At 41.7% G+C, this 22230-nt stretch overlaps 2 protein-coding genes across 3 annotated transcripts; both read right to left on the bottom strand.

The window, feature by feature from the left end:
* Positions 1-242: 242 nt before the first annotated feature.
* On the bottom strand, positions 243-8465 carry tcea3 (transcription elongation factor A (SII), 3). 2 transcript variants are annotated; one of them, XM_071205848.1, is made up of 21 exons: positions 8083-8465; positions 7241-7303; positions 6960-7065; positions 6755-6845; positions 5351-5842; positions 5139-5270; positions 4774-4875; positions 4617-4685; positions 4403-4507; positions 4231-4296; positions 3875-3934; positions 3697-3768; positions 3545-3613; positions 3414-3473; positions 3259-3333; positions 2774-2934; positions 2529-2584; positions 2262-2417; positions 1992-2138; positions 986-1057; positions 243-903 (listed from the first exon to the last, which is right to left on the bottom strand). In XM_071205848.1, exons 1-21 carry the CDS (start codon positions 8149-8151, stop codon positions 895-897), a joined length of 2232 nt encoding a protein of 743 aa, XP_071061949.1. In that variant the 5' UTR covers positions 8152-8465; the 3' UTR covers positions 243-894. The 2 variants fall into 2 exon arrangements, with proteins under 2 accessions (XP_071061949.1, XP_071061950.1); XM_071205849.1 differs by lacking the exons at positions 5139-5270; positions 5351-5842.
* A 4774-nt stretch (positions 8466-13239) lies between these two features.
* LOC117461556 (PRKR-interacting protein 1 homolog) lies at positions 13240-14348 on the bottom strand. The gene has a single exon (XM_034103484.2). It carries the CDS (start codon positions 14321-14323, stop codon positions 13484-13486), a length of 840 nt encoding a protein of 279 aa, XP_033959375.2. The 5' UTR covers positions 14324-14348; the 3' UTR covers positions 13240-13483.
* Positions 14349-22230: the final 7882 nt, after the last annotated feature.

Below are 22230 nucleotides of genomic sequence, written 5' to 3'. Positions count from 1 at the left end.
TTATTAGCTTGTTTTATGTTTACTTGTATTCTCTTTGCTCTTTAATGTATCTTTTTAAATGCCATATTTCTAATGTTTTATCTCTGGAAAAATTTTTTATCTGTGAAATAACTGATGGATGATGGTATTCAATTATTATTTACATGTCTACTGCATGGTTAGATTTGACTCTCTGTTTGATTTCAATTAGTTAATCACAGTTGTTTCAGACAATTTCAAAAATGTTATGCTCTTTTATCATCTAAGTTGGTCCCATTCAGTTTATTGAAACATTATAATAAAAAACAATATACCGAAAGAAACGTGGCCGCTGAAGCTCCGGGGGTTAGTGCGCTGATCTGCAAATCGGGGGGTCAGCTGTTCGACCCTCTGCAGTCAACATGTCAAAGTGTCTTAGGGCAAGATACTTAAACCCCAATTGCTCCTGAAGGAATGTCCACGCTTTGGATAAAACCATCAGATAAATATTATGCAGTGGAAGTAATCCAAACCATACTCCACAATACGTTGATGATGAAGGTGCATCAACTCTGATTAAGACTGTGCATTTTCTTTATTAAATGTGAGTTTAACAAGCAATCATACATAAGATATATGCTCTTCAACCGCTATGATATCACGTAGCATATTAACTGGATAGTGTTCGCATCATGACAGCACAATGATCTTTGTGATGTGTTGACAGTCATCAAACTGACCTTCATGCTCAATTCAACATAAAGCAAAACCAGTTTTCAACACATACCTAAAAACCTCAAAAAGGTAAAGTAAAAATGGTTAAAGACACTTTATCTGTTAAAATCATTAGCTGCAATAATCTCCTCCCGCTCCCCATAATAGAAAATAATTAAGTTCATTATGCTCAGAAAAAAAACACGGTTCATCTGGAAGGTCTCAGCAGAACTGAAATTTAGAAAGAAAAGAAAGAGTTTGATGAAGTACAAAAGACATGAGTTATTGAAACAAGTGTCGGCAAAATACATACCTTCCAGCGGTTACCGCACTCATTACACAGGACAAATGTGGTCATCGGCTCATCAGCACTGCGTGTCTGCACCTAAAACACACACACACACACACACACACACACACACACACACACACACACACACACACACACACACACACACACACACACACACACACACACACACACTCACACACACACACACACACACACACACACACACACACACACACACACACACACACACACACACACACATTAAGAAGCTGTAAACATTGCAGACATAAGAGGATACAATGAGGAGATTAACTGAATAAAATGGTATAACACTTCTTCATTAACACAGTGGTGTTGGGGAAATGTGTTCCTAGGCCCATAACCTTGACCCAGTTTATCAGTTTGTACTGCCGTTGTGCACAGGCGTGCGACCTTGGGCTGCTGTGCACTCAGTGTTTTGCCTCCCTATTCCTGCCTGCTGGTCAGCTGATAGATAAGTTATAGTGCTTTGCCTGTTTTATCTTGTTATGCAGCATGTTGATTCTTCTCTCAGAGCTAGCTAAATACATGGGACTGGGGGAGAGATCTTCAGAATTGGTTGACTGTGTCACCTTGTAGCTGCAGCAAATGTCTTTGTCAATTCTCAGGCCGTAAGTTCATATCAATCTTCAGTGTTTGCCATCAAGTTTCAGCTCTCCCCGTGTTTCATTGGGTTTCGACTCCATGCTCCAGAAGTTTCCATTACAAGTGCAATTTTCTTTTTATGGCAGACTATACAACGATTTTTTTACTAGATGTTTCATCACATACAATACGATGACCTTTGTTATTACAATCGTGACATCCTTCATATGGCCTTTTTTGATGACATTCTTTACGACACTTCTTATGACATTCTATAATACTTTAGCATTTTTTTTATGGGACAGGACACTGTGTTTTTTATTTTGTGAGATTCTATCATATGACTTGTATGAAACTGTTATGACATTTGTATTGCATACTACAGGTGTGTGTGTGTGTTTACCTGGTTGTAGGTGCAGTTCTTCTTCCTGCACTTGCTGCACTGGAACATGTCGGACGAGGTGCCTCCAGTTTTGGCCATCTGGTGCTCCCGGATGGCTTCCTGGGTGAGAACGTTCCTCAGCTGTTTCAGCTCCTCGCTGGCCATCTCCTACATTAAGCAAATATGTGAGAAACTGGGGCAGATCGATATAAAAGTGTGGCACACCAACAGATCCGAGCATCACAAAAGGAGTTCATGGATGGTTTAGTATGAATTGGCGGTGTTCTGTACCTCAGCCGACATGCTGGCGATGCGACCCAAGTCAATGTTTCCTGCGAGGACGTTCCTGCGAAGCCCAGGGTTCTTCGGGTCCTTCAGGTTGCTGATACGGCTGCGGACTTTGTTTTTATACTTCATATCAGTGGCCTTTGATTCCTGGTAGATATGTGCAACCGCGCAGTCAAGGTAGATCTGATCACAGTCATAATGTCAAACAGGATACTTTCAAGTTTGATGACCAAACATAGAGAAAGATTATTAGTTAAATTGAAGGATATGATCTTCAATCTCTGCAGCCATGCTGTCACAGTTGGTTGCAAAATCCTTGAAGTCGTCTGTAAAGACCAGAAACAAAAGTAAATCTGTACATCACAGTGACATTTGTGTGTGTTCCCTTGGTGGTACCTTGCTGTAGATTTACACTCTGCCGCCTGTTTTTGTATGTGTTTCTTTGTCAGTGAATTCTGAGCACAACAGCTGCAGTAGTGTGTATTCTCAGTGATAAAGTCTAATCTTAGCCTTACTGTCTGCGCGCAGGGCAGCTGCCAGCAACTCAATGCACTTGTCTCTGATGGAGTCCCCAGTAGCATAACGAGGGGACAGTGGCCCCCCGGGGGAACTGAAGCTGGGGGACATGGGGCTGGTCGGGGTGGTGGGAGTTTTGGGAGTTTCGGCTTTGCACCTCCTATAGAAAAAGGACACATTAAAGCATAGCATTCAAAGTGTGTGAAGCAACACCTCCTGTGTGTTTGGCCTGATTTGACCTTAGGAAGGAAAGGAGTTACCTGCTTTTCTGATCTGCTTTTTTGGGGCAGCATAAAACCCTCATTAGCTTTGGTCTCAAATGATTCATATGTCTTTATGGGCTTTAGGTTTGTTTACCTGAATATAAGTTACTTAAAATGAATGTATTTCAGCTAGATTAAATGTTAAATAATCATCACCAAACATCATAAACCTTAGCCTACTCTCCTCTACTATTGACAAAATAAATAAATAATTGAAATACTTCTCAATGCTGTCGGTAGAGGGCTTCCTCTGTGGAGGTCCAGGCTGAGGAGTCTTAGAGCCGTGAGACTCTCTCCTGTAAAACAAAGTCAATTGCGTCATCTTCTTGCTTTTCATAGAGAAACCCTCTGAAACCTTAACGGAAAAATGATTGACCTTTCAGCTGGTAGCTTCCTTGCTGGTGAGCTGCTTCTCTTTGAATCGATGGATTTCCGCCTAGTGAATAATGAGACACTTTCAGTAAATATACATTTCCTTTGCATTTCCAAGTATGAGTGAGATTTTACTTGTCAGGTTTGGAGTCAGTTGACGGATGTTTCACTGGTGGGCCAGGCTTTGAGTCGCAGGAGTCCTTCCTGCAACACAAGAGACACCGATAAAGTGTAGTTAGTGTTGATTCAAAGGCAATATATAGTTGAATTCATTTGTTTCTGCACACCTGTGTTTTTCTTTTTTGACATCCAAACTGGGCTTCTTGGGAAGGGGCGGTCTTGAGTCCAATGAATCTTTCCTGAAAAAGGAAGCATTTATTTGATTCTTAGACAAATCCACTTGCAGAAAGTGAACAACAAGTCACATATAACCATCCCAGGTATTCATACTCATGAGTGACCAACCTTTCTCTCTTAGCCTCATCTGAGTCTTTAATAGGCACTTTGCTATCCGATGACTCTTTCCTGGAAAAATAAAACAAATGTCCATATACTACCAAAATAATATATTTGCTCTTTACAGTTAGCTATTGCTCTCCCTTTACACTGTAGGTAAAGAAGTGAATAATTTCTTTTTACAGCATATATTGAAGAAATGCAAGAAACATAGTGAATAAAACCTTAAGCTGATTAAATGTATCCTTGGAAACTCTGTAAATCTATTTATTTTGCAGCGGCGTAAAAAGAAACCGAAAAACATGGATTGAAGTCACTGATCCTCCAGCATTTTTTCAGAATGAATCATTTCCAGAATCCCGGACCTTTCTTTTTTTACAAGGTCTGATGTCTTCTTCTGTGGTGGAGGTTTAGAGTCTGATGACTCCTTCCTGCAACAACACAAGGTTTCGATTCAGAGAGGAACAATTATAATTTTTCAAAAATATTGCTCTCAGACACTTCCGGTCCTGTAATGAGAACTCATCTGATCCAGACCTCTCTTTTTTCACATCGGGTAAGTGGCGCTGCGGGGGAGGAGCCTGGGGGTGAAGGTGAAATGGAAGTGGAGCAAAAGGAGCGTTGGGGTCAGGTGGCTCCTTTCTGAATAAAAGAAAACACCTTTGAGTTGAGAGGCGTCGCTTCATGGTGAGAGTGGATATTATAAGCAATTACTTATGTGAGGCAACGCAGTGGGCATGCAGACCCTGACCTGGGTGGAGGAGGATGAAGGTGAAGAGGAAGAGGAGCAAATGGAGCATTGGGATCCAGTGGAAACTTCCTGGTGTGAAAAGAATTCAACATTTGTTTGAGAAATCTCACATTTCTCTGCAGTAACTCAGTCCACCATGCACCGAAGCACGCCTGACCTTTCTTTCTTTACTTCCACGGAAATCCGCTTCGTCGGCGGAGAGGCGGGGAGAGGAGTGTGAGGACGAGGATGTCGGGAGGAAGAGTCTGTACCGTCCTTCCTGAACAAATAGCACAACAGAAAAGTCAGAGAGGGGCAACTGAAGAGTACCCAATGCTGTTCCAGTGAAATCAAAAGTATTTTCTGACACACCTCACTGACCCATCACATCATGCACAGAGAGTATCCTGTTAGCCCAAGAGTCTGCTAATAAAACTGAAGACACAAATGTCAGTGCATTCGAGTGACTCCGAAAGGGTTATGTGGTGCAGTTATATTTCCGTCCATCATGCTCTTCAACGCACGCCATGCATGAGTCCAGACCTGTCTTTTTTCAGGTCCACTGAGGGGCGTCTAACTGAGAGAGGGGGCCGGGCAGGGAGTGGGGCCCGGGCAGGGCGAGGGGGCGAGGGGTCCCGGGTGGGATAAAGAACAGTGCAGTCCATCACTCCTCTCCTGCAATACATTATTTAATCTGAAACTCTGACGCATGTTTTGATGTGTATTAATCAATTTTTGAGCCACCTCTGTCTCACCTTTCGAATAGTGGTTTGGAAAATATTGGTTTCTTTCTCTGGGGTTCGATCGGCGGCCTCTCGTGTCTGCTACTCTCCTTATATTTGTCCTTCTTCATGTCATCTGTGTAGCTGTGCTTCTTCGGCTCCTCTGGGTGTCTTTCCTTTTTGAACTCTTCCAGGTGTTCTCCTAAAGGTCTTTCTTTCCTTGGTTCTGGATGGTTTTTCTCACTCTGACGGTCTTGCATATGTTTCTGTTTGTAGTAATCTGCTTCCAGCGGGGCATCCCCTGCATGTCCTTGCTTTTCGGGTTCTTCTAAATGCTTATCTTTTCGGATTTTTTGGGGATGTTTCTCATACTGGGGCTCCTCCAGGTGTTTTTCATCGCTGGGCTCATCTTGGTGTCGCTTTTTGTTTCTGTGTTCATCATTGTGTTTTTCTGTTCTGTTTTTATCAGAGTGTTTTTTGTCAGGATCTGAGTCGTGTTTGGATTTGATATCCAGTCTTCTGTGACTAACAAAAACAAAGGGAGTATCATATTTACCTCTTTACCAGAGCCAGAAAAACGTCTAGTTTACGTCAGGTCTGTTGTTGTTGCACCTTAAGCCCCCTTCATATAGGATTAAACTGACTGATGTTGACGGGTCATCTATATTACTTCAGTTGTGCGCTGAGCTGATTAACTCAGTAATAGTTAACGGCTGTATCGGTACAAACTCAGAGATGCCTTTACAGCCTTTACAGATTGGACTCTAATTACAGATACAGCGAATAGTGGAATAAATTAAATCCAAATGGGGACAAACAATGTCAGTCTCAGATGGAAACACCATGCATGATCACTTCGTTCATATAGCCTCTTTAGAAATACCCTAGTTCGCACTCGTAAACATGTTTACCTAGAAAAACATGCAAATTCAAGCCTCAGAGAAAGAAGCATCCATCATGACATGCTTATAGGTGCAGGTAGGAACGTAGACAGACAAAATATGATTTAAAAGCTTCCATGAAAACGTTTAAAAAAAGAGAAAATATTTACACAGTGTAAATAACTATTGACTGGATAGGCTGCTAGAGTATGACTCCTGAAACTTTCTTACAGCTTTAATTTGTGTAGTTCTCCTTATGAAGGAGATGCTGGGTTAAACTATTTCTATGTAATATAAATATAATATACACTATTATGAATACTATATTTAATAAATACAAATGTACAAGTACTCTAGGTCTACTGTTGTGTATTGTGGCAATTCATGATAAACATCTCTCTATCTCCCTGAACGTCTACACTTCCATCTTTTACTACATCATATTTCAGATTAAATGAAAGCAGTTCACACTCAACACTCTCTTCTTCTCTCTGCTTCTTCATTAAATATCATGCCAGCTGTGGGGTTTTGGTGCAGCAGCTGTCCAAGTACTGACCTGCTCTGTGTGTCAGAGGGGGGGCTGTTTGGAGACCCGGCCGTGTTGCTGGAGTCCAAACCGTTCTTCATGAGGAATGCTTTCTCAGTATCTGTGTGAGTGTTTGTGTGGAGGAATCATATCAGTAAATCACTCGGTTCATAATGTATTTACTGCACAAAGTATGCTTCTACTGCTGAGTAAATCATGCATCAGTGTCAAGTACCCAAATGTCTTTTCCAGTCTTTAATGAGGACCTTTGCCAAGGCAATGACTTCGTCATCTGTGCAGTGCTTCCTGATTCCGTTCACTGACATGCCTATCCTTGTTTCCTTAAACAAACATACATTTGGAGCTTAAGTAATAGCAGTCATCTTATTTCTCATGATGGTTTATGACTATCAATAAATCCTATGTTAAAAAGCAAACTGTATAAGGTAAATTAGACTCAAGACAACATACTGGTGCATATTTGTATGCATAGTCCTTCTATAAATAAATACATACCTGGAGAAGTTTGAGTGTCATATTGAAACTTTTAAGTTCCTTCAGCAGGTCCATGGCGCCCTCCTGAACACACAAAATAGTGAAATACAAAAACAAGTCAGACGTTTTAACCTGTACATATTGAATGGTTTTATTTAGAAGATGTCTAATGCAGATTTGATTCCATGCAAATATGAACATCTCAAAAAAGAAAGTGCAGCTCGTGTGTGAGCAGAAACAGTTTCACTTTTGTAATGTAATCAGCATTTTAGACAAATACATATTAATTCATACATTTAAATAATATATCATAACAGGCATTACATAGTCATTTGTGAGACTGTTGTCTTCATTCTAGAAATCAAAGTTTCCATTGATTATTTTTTGAGTAGGATACTACTGCATTGTCGTTTAAAGCCCTCTAATGCACTCTGCACTCCGTGATTCGCGCCATGATACAACGTCCTGTTTGCAGTTCACAACACACACGCACGTATGCACGCAAACACACACACATTCACAAACGACCTTGCCCAATGGTCGCTCTGTTTACTTTCTGTCGAACGAGTCACTTTTAAAACGTCAAACTGCAAAAAGTTTCAGAAATTGTCGAAAGGCTGACAAAACGTGTTCCATAGAGCGCGGCACAGTAGAGCCAAACACCTGTTGATCATTTGTTGGAGTACAGTCAGGCTCATATTTCAAATGCAAAATGTCGAAATATTACACCGATACAAACGAAATCAAACGTAATGCAAGGTAAATCGGAGGAGAAACATTTCCAGAAGAGACGTTCAAGGGCCTTCTGTGCAGCACGAGGTGGGGACGACGCGCCACCTGTGGGTGTCAAAATAAGTTCTCACCGTGTTATTCCGAGTCACCATCTTGTCCAGTTTTTTTGCAATCCGGATGAGATCTTCCTCTCGCGTCATCGCTGCATTTACTCGATTAACAAGGAACCTATAATGTCTATAGGGTACTTATTGCAAACCGTGAAATTAGTTTTTAAACAACTGTTTGTCTCCTCTGCAGGTCGGACTGTAGCGCACGCTCCATTCAGCCCAGAGGCGTGTCCTGCTGCAGGGTCCCACACGCTGCACGACACATGACAACAACTAAATATAGAAGCTGAAGTGGACACAAATATATAATGCTAAAGGTTATTCACTTAATGATATTTTAAAGAGACATATTCATTGATTACTTTCTTATTTGTGATGCTGAAGCCGCACATCAGTGACCTCATTGCATCCGTATTCAGTCTCATGTGTCTCTGTGTTTTGGCTGCACCTGTTATTTCCAGTGCAACAGTTGTTGTTGTCGTGTCAAAGTTCAGCCTGACACCGGATCACAGTTACTACATGTGTGTTAGCTCACCAAGAACTTCAGCACTATGTAACACAGATGTACCCTTTCTGAGCCTTGGATGTGTATAGTGTGTGTGCAGGTGTGTAGTTAACATCAGGCACAAAATAATTAACTTTCGTTATTACAAATAATATAATGACTGTTGGAACTTTTGTATTTGTTTGTACGTGTTTACCACCAGAGGGCACTGTGGTGTAAGTCTATAACCTCACAACAGACCAACAACAGATCTGATCACAGATCAGATATCATGCTGACCTTGCAACCAACCATTACATTTTCTTCTGGGTGCCATCCTTCAGTAGTAGTAGTAGTAGAACCTTTATTTATCCAGGAAAATCAATTAAGAACAAATTCTTATTTACAATGATGACCTGACAGGAGGCAAAGGCTTCCTGAGGGGATGGGGTTTGGGAGGAAATAAAAAGACACACTCCGGGCACTACAGAACCCAGGAGACAACACAAACACATAGAGCAAAGATGACAGGCATAGCAGTTGAACATATAAAAACTCTAAAACAATATTGCTGTGGTTCAATCAGTCATTAAAATCAGCATCAGGCAAAGCAGCTACATGTGTGCACCAGGGTGTCAATAATAGTGACATTGAAGGTGCGGGGGGAGACAAAGGTTTTAATTTTTAATGTTTTTTGAACGGTATTCCAGCTATCTGCCGCTGCAAACTGAAAGGCGGAGCGGCCAAAGGATGTATGGGCTTTAGGGATCTTTAGCAGGATGCTTGTAGCTGACCGGGTGTTGTGCGTTGGGGGTGTGCGGAGTTGCAGTAATTGTGTGAGGTAGAAGGGAGTGAGGCCTAGGAGTGTTTTGTAAACAAACATCAGCCAGTGGATGTTGCGTCTGGTCTCAAGAGAGGGCCAGTTAGCCAGAGAGTACAGGTCACAGTGGTGTGTCCTGTAGGGGGCATTGGTGGCGAAGCGGATGGCGGAGTGATACAGAACGTCTAAATGATCGAGAGCTCCTTTACACGCCGAGCGGTAGATGGTATCACCGTAGTCGAACAGAGGAAGGACAGTCATCTGGACCAGAGAGAGTTTAGCAGATGAAGTGAATGAGGAGCGATTCCTGTATAGAAAGCTGAGTCTAGCTTTGACCTTGGTCTGAATTTTGGAGAGATGTTCTTTGAATGACAGATTACTGTCAATCCAAAATCCAAGGTATTTATAAGATTTAACTATTTCGAGGTCCCGGCCATCGGCGGTCACAATAGTGCCAGTTTGGGAGGCACCACTGCGGCCAAACCACATGATCTTGGTTTTAGTGGTGTTCAGGACCAGGCCAAGGGCAGAGAGATGTGACTGGATTCTCTGAAAACTATCCTGAAGAGTTGTCAGGACAGTATCCGGGGAAGGGCCAGCAGTGTACAGAATCGTGTCATCAGCATATAGGTGGATAGAGGAGTTGCCCACTGATTTCTCCATGTCATTTATATATATTGAGAATAGGATGGGTGCTAGAATAGAGCCTTGTGGTACTCCCTTAGAGATGGATAGGGGCTGTGTCATCAGATTTTACACACTGGGTGCGCATGGACAGGTAGTTTTCAAACCAGGCTATCGATTGGTTAGTGACACCAATGCTTCTAAGCTTTCCCAGAAGCAGTTGGTGATCTACAGTGTCGAAGGCTTTGGCAAGATCGATGAAAATGGCAGCACAGTATTGTCTGGAGTCAAGGGCATTGATGATATCATTTAAGACTTTGAGAGTCCAAAGTAGTAAATGTAAACCATTTTTAAGTGCTCACACCATTTGCTGTAACATATAGCGTTTAGGTGTGACAACATTAGAGAGCTATTTTACCCAAAATGTTTGAAATGATATCATCCTAATATTGAAGTGGAATCATATTATTCAGAATGACTGAAGCCTGTTTCTGTGCTGCTCAGTCTTTTTTTAGTTCTGGTGGTGTACACAGTGAGTACGCTGAAGTTGGTTAAAGGAACATTCAGTGAAATTACTTGATATTACACGAGCAAGTGCTTTTCACAAGATCCCTTTAAAAAATGTGTTTATAAATCAGCTTTGACAACTTTTTGGAAGCAACCACTTTCAGACTGTTTTCATAGCAAGCACGCTCCCAGTGCTGCAAGGCCCAGAGACTTACTCCCACGGTCGACCCGCTGCACTTCAGATCTTAGAGACGTCCCTGCTGCTGGATGTCTCCACAGTTGTGGGAAGTGAGGACATGGGAGATGCAAGTCCCAACAGTCTTCTTTTGAAGTTAGATCAAATATCAGTGGGGTGAAGGTTTTGAGGTTTTAATTCGTTAGGATTTCTCCGTCTCGAAATGTACTCATACAGCAACAGTTTATATGGACAGTTTATGTAGGCAGCAATGCTCTGCAACATAATTGTATATCATTACAGAACAGTATTGGCTGGAAAACGTAAAAGTCTGCCCTTAAGGTGAAGTGTAAGAGAGTGGATTTCTTTCATAACGGTGTGTTTAAAAGCCTAAAATATGGAGCATGTCCCATTTATCCTGAGAGCTAACTGTGACGCTTTTGTTTGTGGCCCGGGGATTTGAAGATAACTGTGTTAACGATGGCAGGTGAAAGTACAGTCTGAAAGCTTGTCTCGGGCAAAGAGTATTATCTCTTTACAACACTCTTACACAACAGGCTGAGTGTATAACCCTTAACCCTGGGTGTCTGGCAGGTAGAGACAGTGTGGGTCAACTAGAGAAGTGGGACAGCTACGCGTGAGGTAAGAGAGGAAGCAGGCCAAGAGGAAGGACCAGTGATCAAGATCAACTGGCAACATCCTTTAAAACTCTGTGCACTAAACCCTTCGGCTTGGAGCCAATCGAGAAGAAGCAGAGGATGAAGAAAACAACCTGCTTCCACTTCTGCAGCCTCAGACCTTCGGACAAATAAACTGTATGATCTCTTACTTTTGAAGAAAAGCGCTCTGTATAGCTTGATCCACAAGCCTCATCGCAAAAATCAAATAAGGCTCATATAGACAGAATATTATAATACATTAATCGCACAAAAAAAACAGCAAATGCAAGCTGCGTCAACATCATTGACTGAAGACTTTATTATGTATTAATTTGATATTTTATAACGTTTATATTGCCAATGTGTCAGCAAACAGTTGCTTATTTACACATTAAATTATTGCAGATAAACATTTGCTTTTTATTTGGGGTAATGGATGGGACGACATAATGAATTTAAAGGTTAAAATCACTCTTTTAGTGCTGTATTTGTCTCTGACGAAAAAATTATAATCTGGATCTTCAGCCGCTATGCGTTCACCCATGTGACGTCCGTATTATTTTCCGTGTTTGTAATGCTAAAGGACAGCTTGTTATAGTGTTTTTGATAGAGTTGGATATGTCAACAATAAGTTGCATCAAAAAATACTATGATCTATAATACAGCAGCACAGGGTCGGCTCTAGAACAAATCGAATGAGGGGGCAATCATTTACCAAGGGGGGGCACACACTGCCGTCAACAACCAACACACAAACACCAACGCAACTTCAATTAAAAAAAATATGCTGTAAAGTCTATTGTTTTTCACACACATTGCAGGGGTGTAGTGCTATTTTCTAGCGCACCTATGACTTGTGCATACATGCACGGTTGTGGCACAACCACCAAAACAGAAACATATGGACATAGGCCACCATATAAAAAGTGTGCAAATGTATTTTGTATCCTATCCATGTAAACATGTTTTAGGTGGGGGTGGACCTAACCTCCTCTAGGAGGGTCTGGGGGCATGCTCCCCCGGAAAGATTATTTTTAAAATATTGAAGTTAAAAGCATCAATCTGGTGCACTTTGAGAGCAAAATGAAGAGATCTATGGATAGCCTACATCTCTCAGCATCCATATGAAACGGAACTCTACACAGATTTACTTTTTCTTTATGGATATTTTACTAATCACTCCCCTTTTAAACTGTATTCTTGTGTTACTGTCCTATAGTATTTCATACCCATTTATTCTCTTATTTTTTTAATAACTATAGGCTAATGATCATATACATGTGTTCCTCGCAAATACTTGTTTACATAAATGGTGACCAAACCGTTTGAGACCCACTGAGATAACTTACACTAAAGTGAACTATCTAAACACTGAGAGAGTCCTTACCTCACTGAGCTGAGGTTATACGATCCTCTCAGTCTGACAAAAGAGGACTCTCCTCCACCTTGGTGTAGAAACAGCTCTTTATATCCGTTAGCATAGCTAGCTAACCAGATGCTAACAACAACATTCCACGTTACCGCTCGCGCACTCACAAAATGCGATCGTGCCACACACACAGAGAGCCGAGCATGAATGAAACACAGAGACCCAGAAGTAGGCTACTTGTACTGTACATCATATTATTTTCGATGGCTTTACTGTATAATCAGTGTAACAGATGAACAGATTGCCACCGGCTTTCATCTAAAACACACAGCCACTAATGATAACAAAACAAAGGTCGGGCCAGGTCATTGGTCAAGCAACACACCAATCAGAGAGCAGCAGTGAGCACACCTCAGGCTGTGTTTTATATTTGTATTCTTTATTTCTGATGTATGTGAAGCTGACAATTGAGCGGCCCAGACCAAGCAAGGAGGCAGAGGCAGCACGTCCCAAATATAACCCGGTGTGGGCATTTATTACAGCATGAACACAATACACACAGCCTCAATCCTGCTGCTGCTGCTGTTCACGTGGGCACAGCCTGCAGCCACCAGGATCTCACACACACTCCCTGCCTCTCTAACAGCAAAACACCAGAGCCTAAATGCCCAACCCAATCAACCCAACAGGACACAGGTGAGGGGGGAGGAGACAACACAGGGCACCAGGTGCATACAATCAACGACAGACATGGGGAAACGGAACACTTTTCAACAACAAAAAACTAAACAACCCGTAACGGAGGCCGAGATCTATGAGCCCAGAGATTACCTCCGTGACATTTCCTTACCCCTCTCCCCTGGAAGAACAGTGTCTTGGAAATCTTGGCTTCCCTAGGTTTCTGCTTCCCCTTGTGCAGCTTGGTTTCCTCAGGGGCGGGCGTGTAGTCAGAAGGAAGCTTCCCTTTCTTTCTCTTCGGGATCTGGTTCTGCTCTCTGACGCGCTCTCTCTCCTGACGGACCTTCTCGGCTATCTTTGCCATCCGTATCTTGCGCCTCAGTCTTTTTCGCTTCCTCCCGCGCCCCGCTGCTCCATCACCGACCGCCTGTTTGCTCAGCTCCACTTCATTGAGACACTCGATGTCCTCATTCACTTTCCCCGACATCCTGTCCAGAAAGTCCCGCCCTTGGTACTCCCCGCGTCGGAGGCGCCGGAAAACGTGGAACTCCCCGCTGCCCGCACCGGCGCCGGAACCCATCACATCCCGGACGAACTCCGGAGTTTTGGCAATTATCAAATGCTGCGATGACTCCTTTCCTGCAGGTTTCCTTGGCTTGTTATTCTTCTGCGTGTGCGCCGCCATCTTTCCAACCGCTCTCGATGCTTCTGCCTTCCTCTCTTCTTCCCTCTGTAACCGGAGCTGCTCCTCTTTCTGCTCTTGCACCAATCTCCGGTTCTCCGCCAGGATCTCTGATGCCTCAGCGGCAGAGCCAGCGCCCGTCGAGCCTCCAGCCAATCTGACGTCTTCACTCCGGAGTATCCGTTCCTCTTCCTGTGCGAACTGCTGCTCACCGGCTGCCTGAAGCTGCAGGAGTGACCTCATCATCTCCCGCAGTTCCTCCATCACTCGGTCAAATCCCACTTCTGACACCAATTGTGAAGCTGACAATTGAGCGGCCCAGACCAAGCAAGGAGGCAGAGGCAGCACGTCCCAAATATAACCCGGTGTGGGCATTTATTACAGCATGAACACAATACACACAGCCTCAATCCTGCTGCTGCTGTTCACGTGGGCACAGCCTGCAGCCACCAGGATCTCACACACACTCCCTGCCTCTCTAACAGCAAAACCCCAGAGCCTAAATACCCAACCCAACAGGACACAGGTGAGGGGGGAGGAGACAACACAGGGCACCAGGTGCACACAATCAACGACAGACATGGGGAAAGGGAACACTTTTCAATAACAAAAAACTAAACAACCCGTAACGGAGGCCGAGATCTAGGAGCCCAGAGATTACCTCCGTGACAATGTATTTCACTCAAAAAACCTTTAGTGGAAACGTTTTCACTTATATGATTATAAAAAAAAAAACGGCAAAGTGGCAAGGCTTGCCCACCCTGCGTTGGGGGGGCACAGTGACTCATTTAGGGGGGCATGGCCCTCGAATGACCCCCCATGACGCCGACCCTGCAGCAGCATGTCCCGAGTGACAAACAGAAAAGAAAGCATGCATTTGCCCCATAGGGCAAACATTGGAAAATGGATTAATGGGCTGGAAATAAGATAACTACAACTTTGAAGCCGGGGCCCTAGATTCAATGCCAGATAAAGTATAATAGAATACATGATTTTATACTGTAAAGAATTTCAATAGAGAGCCCACTTTGTTGGTCCAAAGTGTTCCTCTTAGGGCACTGTACATCCTACATGCTTTAACAGACAAAGAGTACACACAGATCCAACAGGGAACATCCACCAGTCTACTCTCCTCTATAGGAACACCTCGCCCAGAGCTGGTGTCTTCGCCAGTCACAGACCAGAGACGCCAGCCCTGCGCAATTATGGCAATTTTTTGATGACATCAGACCAGAAAATGAATGATTTAATTGAGCTGTCCATTTTTTTCTGGATCATGGTGCAGGATGCAGAACCTGTAATAGAGCATGTCAAAACAGAGTGGGAGAATTGTTTAGACGTTCACATCTGCCATTGGCTGGAAGGTAATTCCAGCCTGGTTGGTTCGTCTGCTAATAATGACCACTATTTGACGTTGGCGCTCGCAAAAAGTAGGCTAAATCTCCTGGAGAGGTTGGACCACCCAAAGACTTTAAGAACATCCCTGTGCCTTCAGCTGTCTCAAAGTCTTTATTTACTGCCACACACACTCCAAATCTACCATATCCAAAACTGTTTTGGTGGGGGCACTATTTTAGGCTACCTTTGACCAAAATAACCGGTGGTGCCACCGTTAGACACAATCCAACCAAAATAAGTCAATGAATACTAAAGCTGAATTACGCCCCAACAAAGAGATGTTTAACTCGATTCCTACAACAAATACTGTTACTGTCACCTGATTTGCAGATCAAGAAGAGAATGATTCGGCCTATACAGTAGCTTCACAGTGAGCAACACAAAGATTCATTTAAAGCTGGATTGGAATATGTAAAATATGCACTATAACTTTTCCACAACTGTCAATTACACATTGGCACACTGGACAGACACTGAGTCATTTGTATAGTGTGTCTGCAAAAAGATCCTGTGGTTCTTCCCAAGGCTGCGATTTGATCTCTGAGCTCTCTTCGTTTGTGCTTGAGCTACGACTTTATGCTGACAAACAAGTGCATAACCCTCATTTGGCATGAGACTAAAACAAAGGAAAATTGTTTCAAAATATAGAACAAAATGAGGATGAAGAGCAGCTCAAAATAATTGATAAAGCGGAGCTCCTACGCCAACAGCCCAGATAGGGTTAGAGTGTAAATCCCGTCTTACTCTCATTTCCTCTTCAACTGACCTCTAATCCAATTATAAATTCAAAACCTGCAACATCTACCTTTCCTCTACTTATTAGCAGCTTTCTGAAGTGATTTAAGAGAAGCAGGAATTGCTGACTCAATGCTGAATGACCCAGTTAGTAGACATGTAAATCCGCAGATGTTACACTTTGACTCTTAGAAGTTGATTGAATTCAGATTTTGTTTGTGTTCTGTTGTAAATGTGAGACCCTGAGTATCACCAATGGTTCTTGCAATTTAAACAGAGGTGGGAAGTAATGGAGTACAAATACTTTGTTACTGTACTTAAGTACATGTTTCTGGTATGAGTACTTTACTCCACTACTTATTTTTCTGACAACTTTTTACTTTTACTTCTTACATTTTTAACACAAATATACACAGTAAAATCTGAAGTGTTAATTTAACACTCTGAGATAAGGACCATATGTTCACTGGCTCAGTGTTGAAATTGATTCTTTAAGTGTTAAATTAAGTGGGCAGTGTTAAATTAACACATAAAGAGTCAATTTTAACACTGAGCCAGTGAACATATGGTCCTTATCTCAGAGTGTTAAATTAACACTCCAGATTTGACTGTGTACCTGTACTTTCTACTTCTTACATTTTCAAAACAGGCTCATTACTTTAGTTTTAATCTGCGTTTGGTGGTGTGATCATTATTATTTAGAGTCATTGCGTGCCTATTGATTTGAACACAATCCATGTATCCATAATTTCCTGGTCTTCTCTAAACAAGAGGGATGAGAATGGCGGACGTTAGGGAGGAAGTGGAAGAGGCAGAGACAGGTGATGAAGTTAGCGACAATAGAGCAGCGGAGATATTAATCTCCCTCACCCATGGCCATACAGTATCTGAGGGTGATGTTTGAAATGATCGGCATCAAAAGCGATTCCTGGCGATGTGTGGTTCAGGAAACTATTGTTACGCTGATGTTTTCAGCTATAATGTTACTTCATGCTAATTTGTTTGGTTTTCGAAGACACAAACACACACACACACACACACACATACTGAGTTGGGTTGTTCATTAATTTATCCCACAATTTGAAATAAAGTTCACCATAATATAACTCACTTCAATTCAGTTTTTAAAAAAAGCATTAGTTCGGTTGCATAAAATATTACATATCTGCCGTAGTTCTCTATTTATAGAGCCCTGCTGAGAAGACTTCTAGACCAACAGGAGAACTGCCGCCAAAACTGAAAACGTGATCCATCCATCCATCCATCTTCTCCCGCTTATCCGTGGTCGGGTCGCGGGGGTAGCAGTTCCAGCAGAGAGCCCCAAACTTTCTTTTCCCTGGCGACATCAACCAGCTCTGACTGGGGGATCCCAAGGCGCTCCCAGGCCAGCGAAGAGATATAATCCCTCCACCTGGTCCTAGGTCTACCCCTTGGTCTCTTCCCAGCTGGACGTGCCTGGAACACCTCCCTAGGGAGGCGCCCAGGTGGCATCCTAACTAGGTGCCCGAACCACCTCAACTGGCTTCTTTCGACGCGAAGGAGGAGCGGCTCAACTCCGAGTCCCTCCCTGATGACCGAACTTCTCACCTTATCTCTAAGGGAGACACCAGCCACCCGGCGGAGGAAACCCATCTCGGCCGCTTGTATCCGCGATCTCGTTCTTTCGGTCATGATGAAAACGTGATGTGGATCATAAATATATAAGCAATTAAACAACATCTTACATTTCTTTTCACACAATACGTCTCCTTGCAGTATCAACACTAATTCGGCTGACTTTTATATTTGATCCAATTGGTAGATAGGCTTTATTTACACCATAACGGTGCAGAGCTGATAGAATGGGACACCTGGTGGTTAAAGCACATTATTGAATTTTATTATTTTATTATTAGATATTAATAGGATCCCTATAAAGTATATTCATTACTCGTTATTCTAAAATAAACATTAAAAGAAAAAATACATGAATAAAAGTTACAGTGCCGTTTAAGATGTGAATAGTTCAATTAAAAGCAGCAGCAAAAAGATAAGTCTTCAGCCTGGATTTAAAAGTAGTAAGAGTTGTAGTGGACCTGCAGGTTTATGGTAGTTTGTTCCAGATATTTGGAGCATAATAACTAAACGCTGCTTCTCCATGTTTAGTTCTGACTCTGGGGACAGGAAGCTGAACAGTCCCTGAAGACCATAGAGTTCTGGATGGTTCATAATTTAGCAGGAGATCAAAAATGTATTCTGGGCCTAAACCATTCAAAGCTTTATAAACCAGCAGCAGTATTTTTGAAATAAATTCTTTGACAGACAGGAAGCCAGTGTAAAGACTTCAGAACTGGAGTGATGTGATCCACTTTCTTAGTGTTAGTGAGGACTCGAGCAGCAGCGTTCTGAATTAGCTAAAGCTTTCTAATAGATTTTTTAGTGAGACCTGTAAAGACACCATTACAGTAGTCGAGTCTATTGAAGATAAAAGCACTACTTACTTACTTACTTGAGTACATTTCGAAGCCCATACTTTTTTACTTTTACTTGAGTAAAGAAGTTTAGTCAGTACTTTTACTTTTACCAGAGTATTTTAAACACGAGTATCTGTACTTCTACTTGAGTAAAGGATGTGTGTACTTTTGCCATTGAATTTAAAGACAACCACACAAAAACAGTAAAGTACATAAAACCAAATGGAAACTTTGACCTCAGGGCAACAAGAGTGAACATATTTATAGTCCCTTTTCTTGGAATGTACAGAGGCACTACAGGTTTCGAACATCCATAAAGCAAAGTATTCACAAGTGTCTTGTGGAAGTATACAACTTTAACAATTGATCTACATGACTTCACAACAAACTGAAAGTTCCTCACCGAAAGGCTTGGAGAATTCACTGCAAGCACTTCCTCTGACCTCTTATGGTAGACTGACAATCTGAAATAAGAATAGGTTAACAGTCAAGTCTTCGTCACGTCTGAGTGGATAACCCCAGTGATGTCATCAGGGTCAATGTTGAAAGAAGTGAAAATGTATTTTTAGGTGATTTTAACGCGAAAAGTCATATATTGTTGCACAACCTTTAAAAGGGGACAAAGCACACATATATTCTTGTGCAGCTGATCAAACCTAGTAACTGATGCTGCTTCTCCCTTGCTCACAGAATGTGAAAAAAGGTTTTTTATTTGTTTTGACTAACACTTATGGAGAGATGGGACTTAGGAGGATATTTCATATAACGCTCTGTGAAAACTTCCCTCAGATGTTGCTTTGGGCTATAGCTGTGTATGTCTGGATTCTTGGTAAAACATAATCATTTTGAAAAGGTTTATTTGGGCCAGATTAAGGTTTATTTAATTACAGTGCTGCACATCAATGGTGAATAATACATTGTGCCTTCATAGCTTTGGGCTTTGGCCAAAAGGAAAATGGACTCTTGGTTTGTTGTCCATTTACTGTCCATATCTTCCCCTTTCTGGTTCTATGTGGGAGGTAGTGGAAAGAGTGAGATCAGGCGTTGCCATAGACCAAAGGTTTCAGACTTTAACAAAAATATGATTTGTTCATTGTTATGGTTTGGTATTTTGATTGGCCTTCACACCTATGAGAGGAGGCTCTGTGTGTCTGGAGGTTTAGACAAGAAGAGGAGCTTGATGAGTCCCAAGGTAAACTGGACAAAGGGTTACACAAAACTGTCTCCCCTCCTATTTGGGGTTGTAACATAGAAAATGTTGTGTAGAGATAAGTAAATATATTAGTTTTTTTTACGTCTGTTTCCATGCATGTCTGTGTCTTGTGTTGTAATAAACTTTATCTTCACTAAGTAGAACTGTGGCTCATTGAGTTATGAGATTGATCTGAAGTACAAGATTTCCACAACAGGCACAAAACAAAAATAAACATCCAAAAGAAAGAAAATCAGTTTATGGAAGGAAAAAATAAGCAGGAGGGGCTATCCAAACATCTTTCAGCAGTGTTTGTTTCAAGTTTGTGGAGGATTTATTACTACCATATGAGACTGCAACAGCCCACAGGAAACAGGGATTTTTTGTCCAAGAGTTGCAGTGAAAAAGGTCTCCTGATGGCCTTGGATGGTCAACCCAAGGTCAAAAGGAGCAGACTTGTAAATGCTTGGGTGATCAAGAGGTCTCGAGTGATGATGTCAGGATATAGACTAATGCTTTACATGTGCATGTCTCTGTTAAAGAGAGTAAATGCATGCTGTGGGTGTGTTTCATGTCTGCTGGGGGATGGATGATGTATTTGTTTCTGGTTCAGTTCCCTGACAGCACACAGATACTCTCTGTCCATGTGGGGTCCGTGCAGTTAAAACATCTCTAGGCTGAGGACAGGATGCCTTACCTCATCTGGTTCAGCTTCCTGCGGGCAGGTCACACTGCAACAACGTATGCTTTAAATCGTCCTTTTCAGGTGTTTGTTTTGTTTACCATTGATGGCTGATTTGAAGATTGCGTTATGTAACATTAAAGAAAAGTCAGGTTTTCTGTTTAGAGAAACAATCAGAAGACAGAAACTGAGGACAGTCTTCAGATATCCAAAACATTGATATGTTCACTATCGACCTAATGTGGAAAAAGCTTCAATAATGACAAAATGTATTTGTTTGTCACAGATGTTTTTTTCTTACATTCTTCACATCCTCACACAACTTCAAACTGATTGAAGGTCAAGCTTGGATGCATGTTGTCAGTGAAGCACATACAGTAGGTAAGGATAGAAAAAATACCAGGGAAAGAATATTTAGCAAATAACATGGGGCCAAAGATGGAGCCTTGGGGAACACCACAGGAGATAGTAGCAGGTATACTGTTACTACTGTTAAAATCACTTATCTTTGAATGCTACTGAAAATAATTAACAACTTCATATTGACGCCAGAAACAGATCAGTAAACAAAGACCTATGATTCCTTTGACATGTTTACCCACATTACAAACACTTAAAACACAAAAACACACAGCTTTATTCTGTTATTTTCTCATTAAAATCAAGTGAATTTTGCGTGAAAATACTGCAGAGCACATTGTAAGCAGCCTGACTAGGCTGGAGTACATTGAGGCCTCAGGGCTCTGTGTCCTTACTGTAAGATGTCCAAATGTGGTCATTTTATCCTGGGGTAAAGAAGAGGCTTGTATTCAAAGTTTAGGTTAACATTGGTTGTTCCAAATCTGCACGTGCTGATGCTTCCCTTCTGGCCGTAATTAAATAGAGAAAATAGTGAGCCCAAATCATACATCACACTGAATAAACACACACTCCAAGATTTAAATATAAAATCCTTGTATTAATAAGAAAATACCACCTCAGTGAGGGCTTCGAAAATAAAAGTTAATGAAAAGTTAACAAGGCCTTCATCACATGAAGGAACATTTAATTTGTATCATTATTCCTGCTGTATGTGACATGTCTATTAACAATAAACATTAAACCTTTTGGTAGACAGAGAAAAAGATTTTATGAGAAAAGGAAAAAGTTACGTTTTATATCTCACTATAAAAACTGACTGACAGTATACAATCATTACAATTATCAACAGAACATCTTGGTAATTACATGCATGTAAGTTTAACAAGCGTTTTTTAATGCTTGGAACTGCATTGGGGTGATATGGGAACATTCATTGTGTTCGTGCTACGAACCGGACAAGTCGTCAATTTGGGATTTAACTATTTCATGCAATCAGAGATAAAGTATTCCCCAAGGATAAACATTTGGTTTGGTTCAGTTATCCTATTATTTCTGTTTAAATTTGATTCAAGTGAATCATGTGATTGTCGAAAAGCACCTGGAATTAATTATTCTCTTGATGCCAATTGTGTCATTTATGGCCACTTGTAAACATGGATTAATCTCTAAATTCTAATTTAATAAATAAATATGGTGCACATAACAGATAGTCTGTCAGCTATGCATACAACGTTTGAAAATCTGAAAACACTGAGGGCCTTGCATCTTTTATGACAGCTCTCTGACATTTTGTGTGCGGTTGAGATCTGAAAAATAGGGGGGGGGGAACAAGTTTTGTTGAGGCTGCCAT

Source organism: Pseudochaenichthys georgianus, chromosome 16, assembly GCF_902827115.2.
Source record: "Pseudochaenichthys georgianus chromosome 16, fPseGeo1.2, whole genome shotgun sequence".
NCBI classification, from domain to species: Eukaryota; Metazoa; Chordata; class Actinopteri; order Perciformes; family Channichthyidae; genus Pseudochaenichthys; species Pseudochaenichthys georgianus.
Note: the sequence above shows the minus strand (reverse complement) of the source record. Positions and strands in the feature narration are given on the sequence as shown.

Coding starts and splice junctions, on each gene's coding strand:
- tcea3 (XM_071205848.1), bottom strand. CDS start 8,151: ATGACGCGAGAGGAAGATCTCATCCGGATTGCAAAAAAACTGGACAAG. Junction 7,304..8,082: donor TGGTGACTCGGAATAACACG/GTGAGAACTTAT, acceptor TTGTGTGTTCAG/GAGGGCGCCATGGACCTGCT. Junction 5,271..5,350: donor TCCAAACCACTATTCGAAAG/GTGAGACAGAGG, acceptor AATGTATTGCAG/GAGAGGAGTGATGGACTGCA.
- LOC117461556 (XM_034103484.2), bottom strand. CDS start 14,323: ATGGAGGAACTGCGGGAGATGATGAGGTCACTCCTGCAGCTTCAGGCA.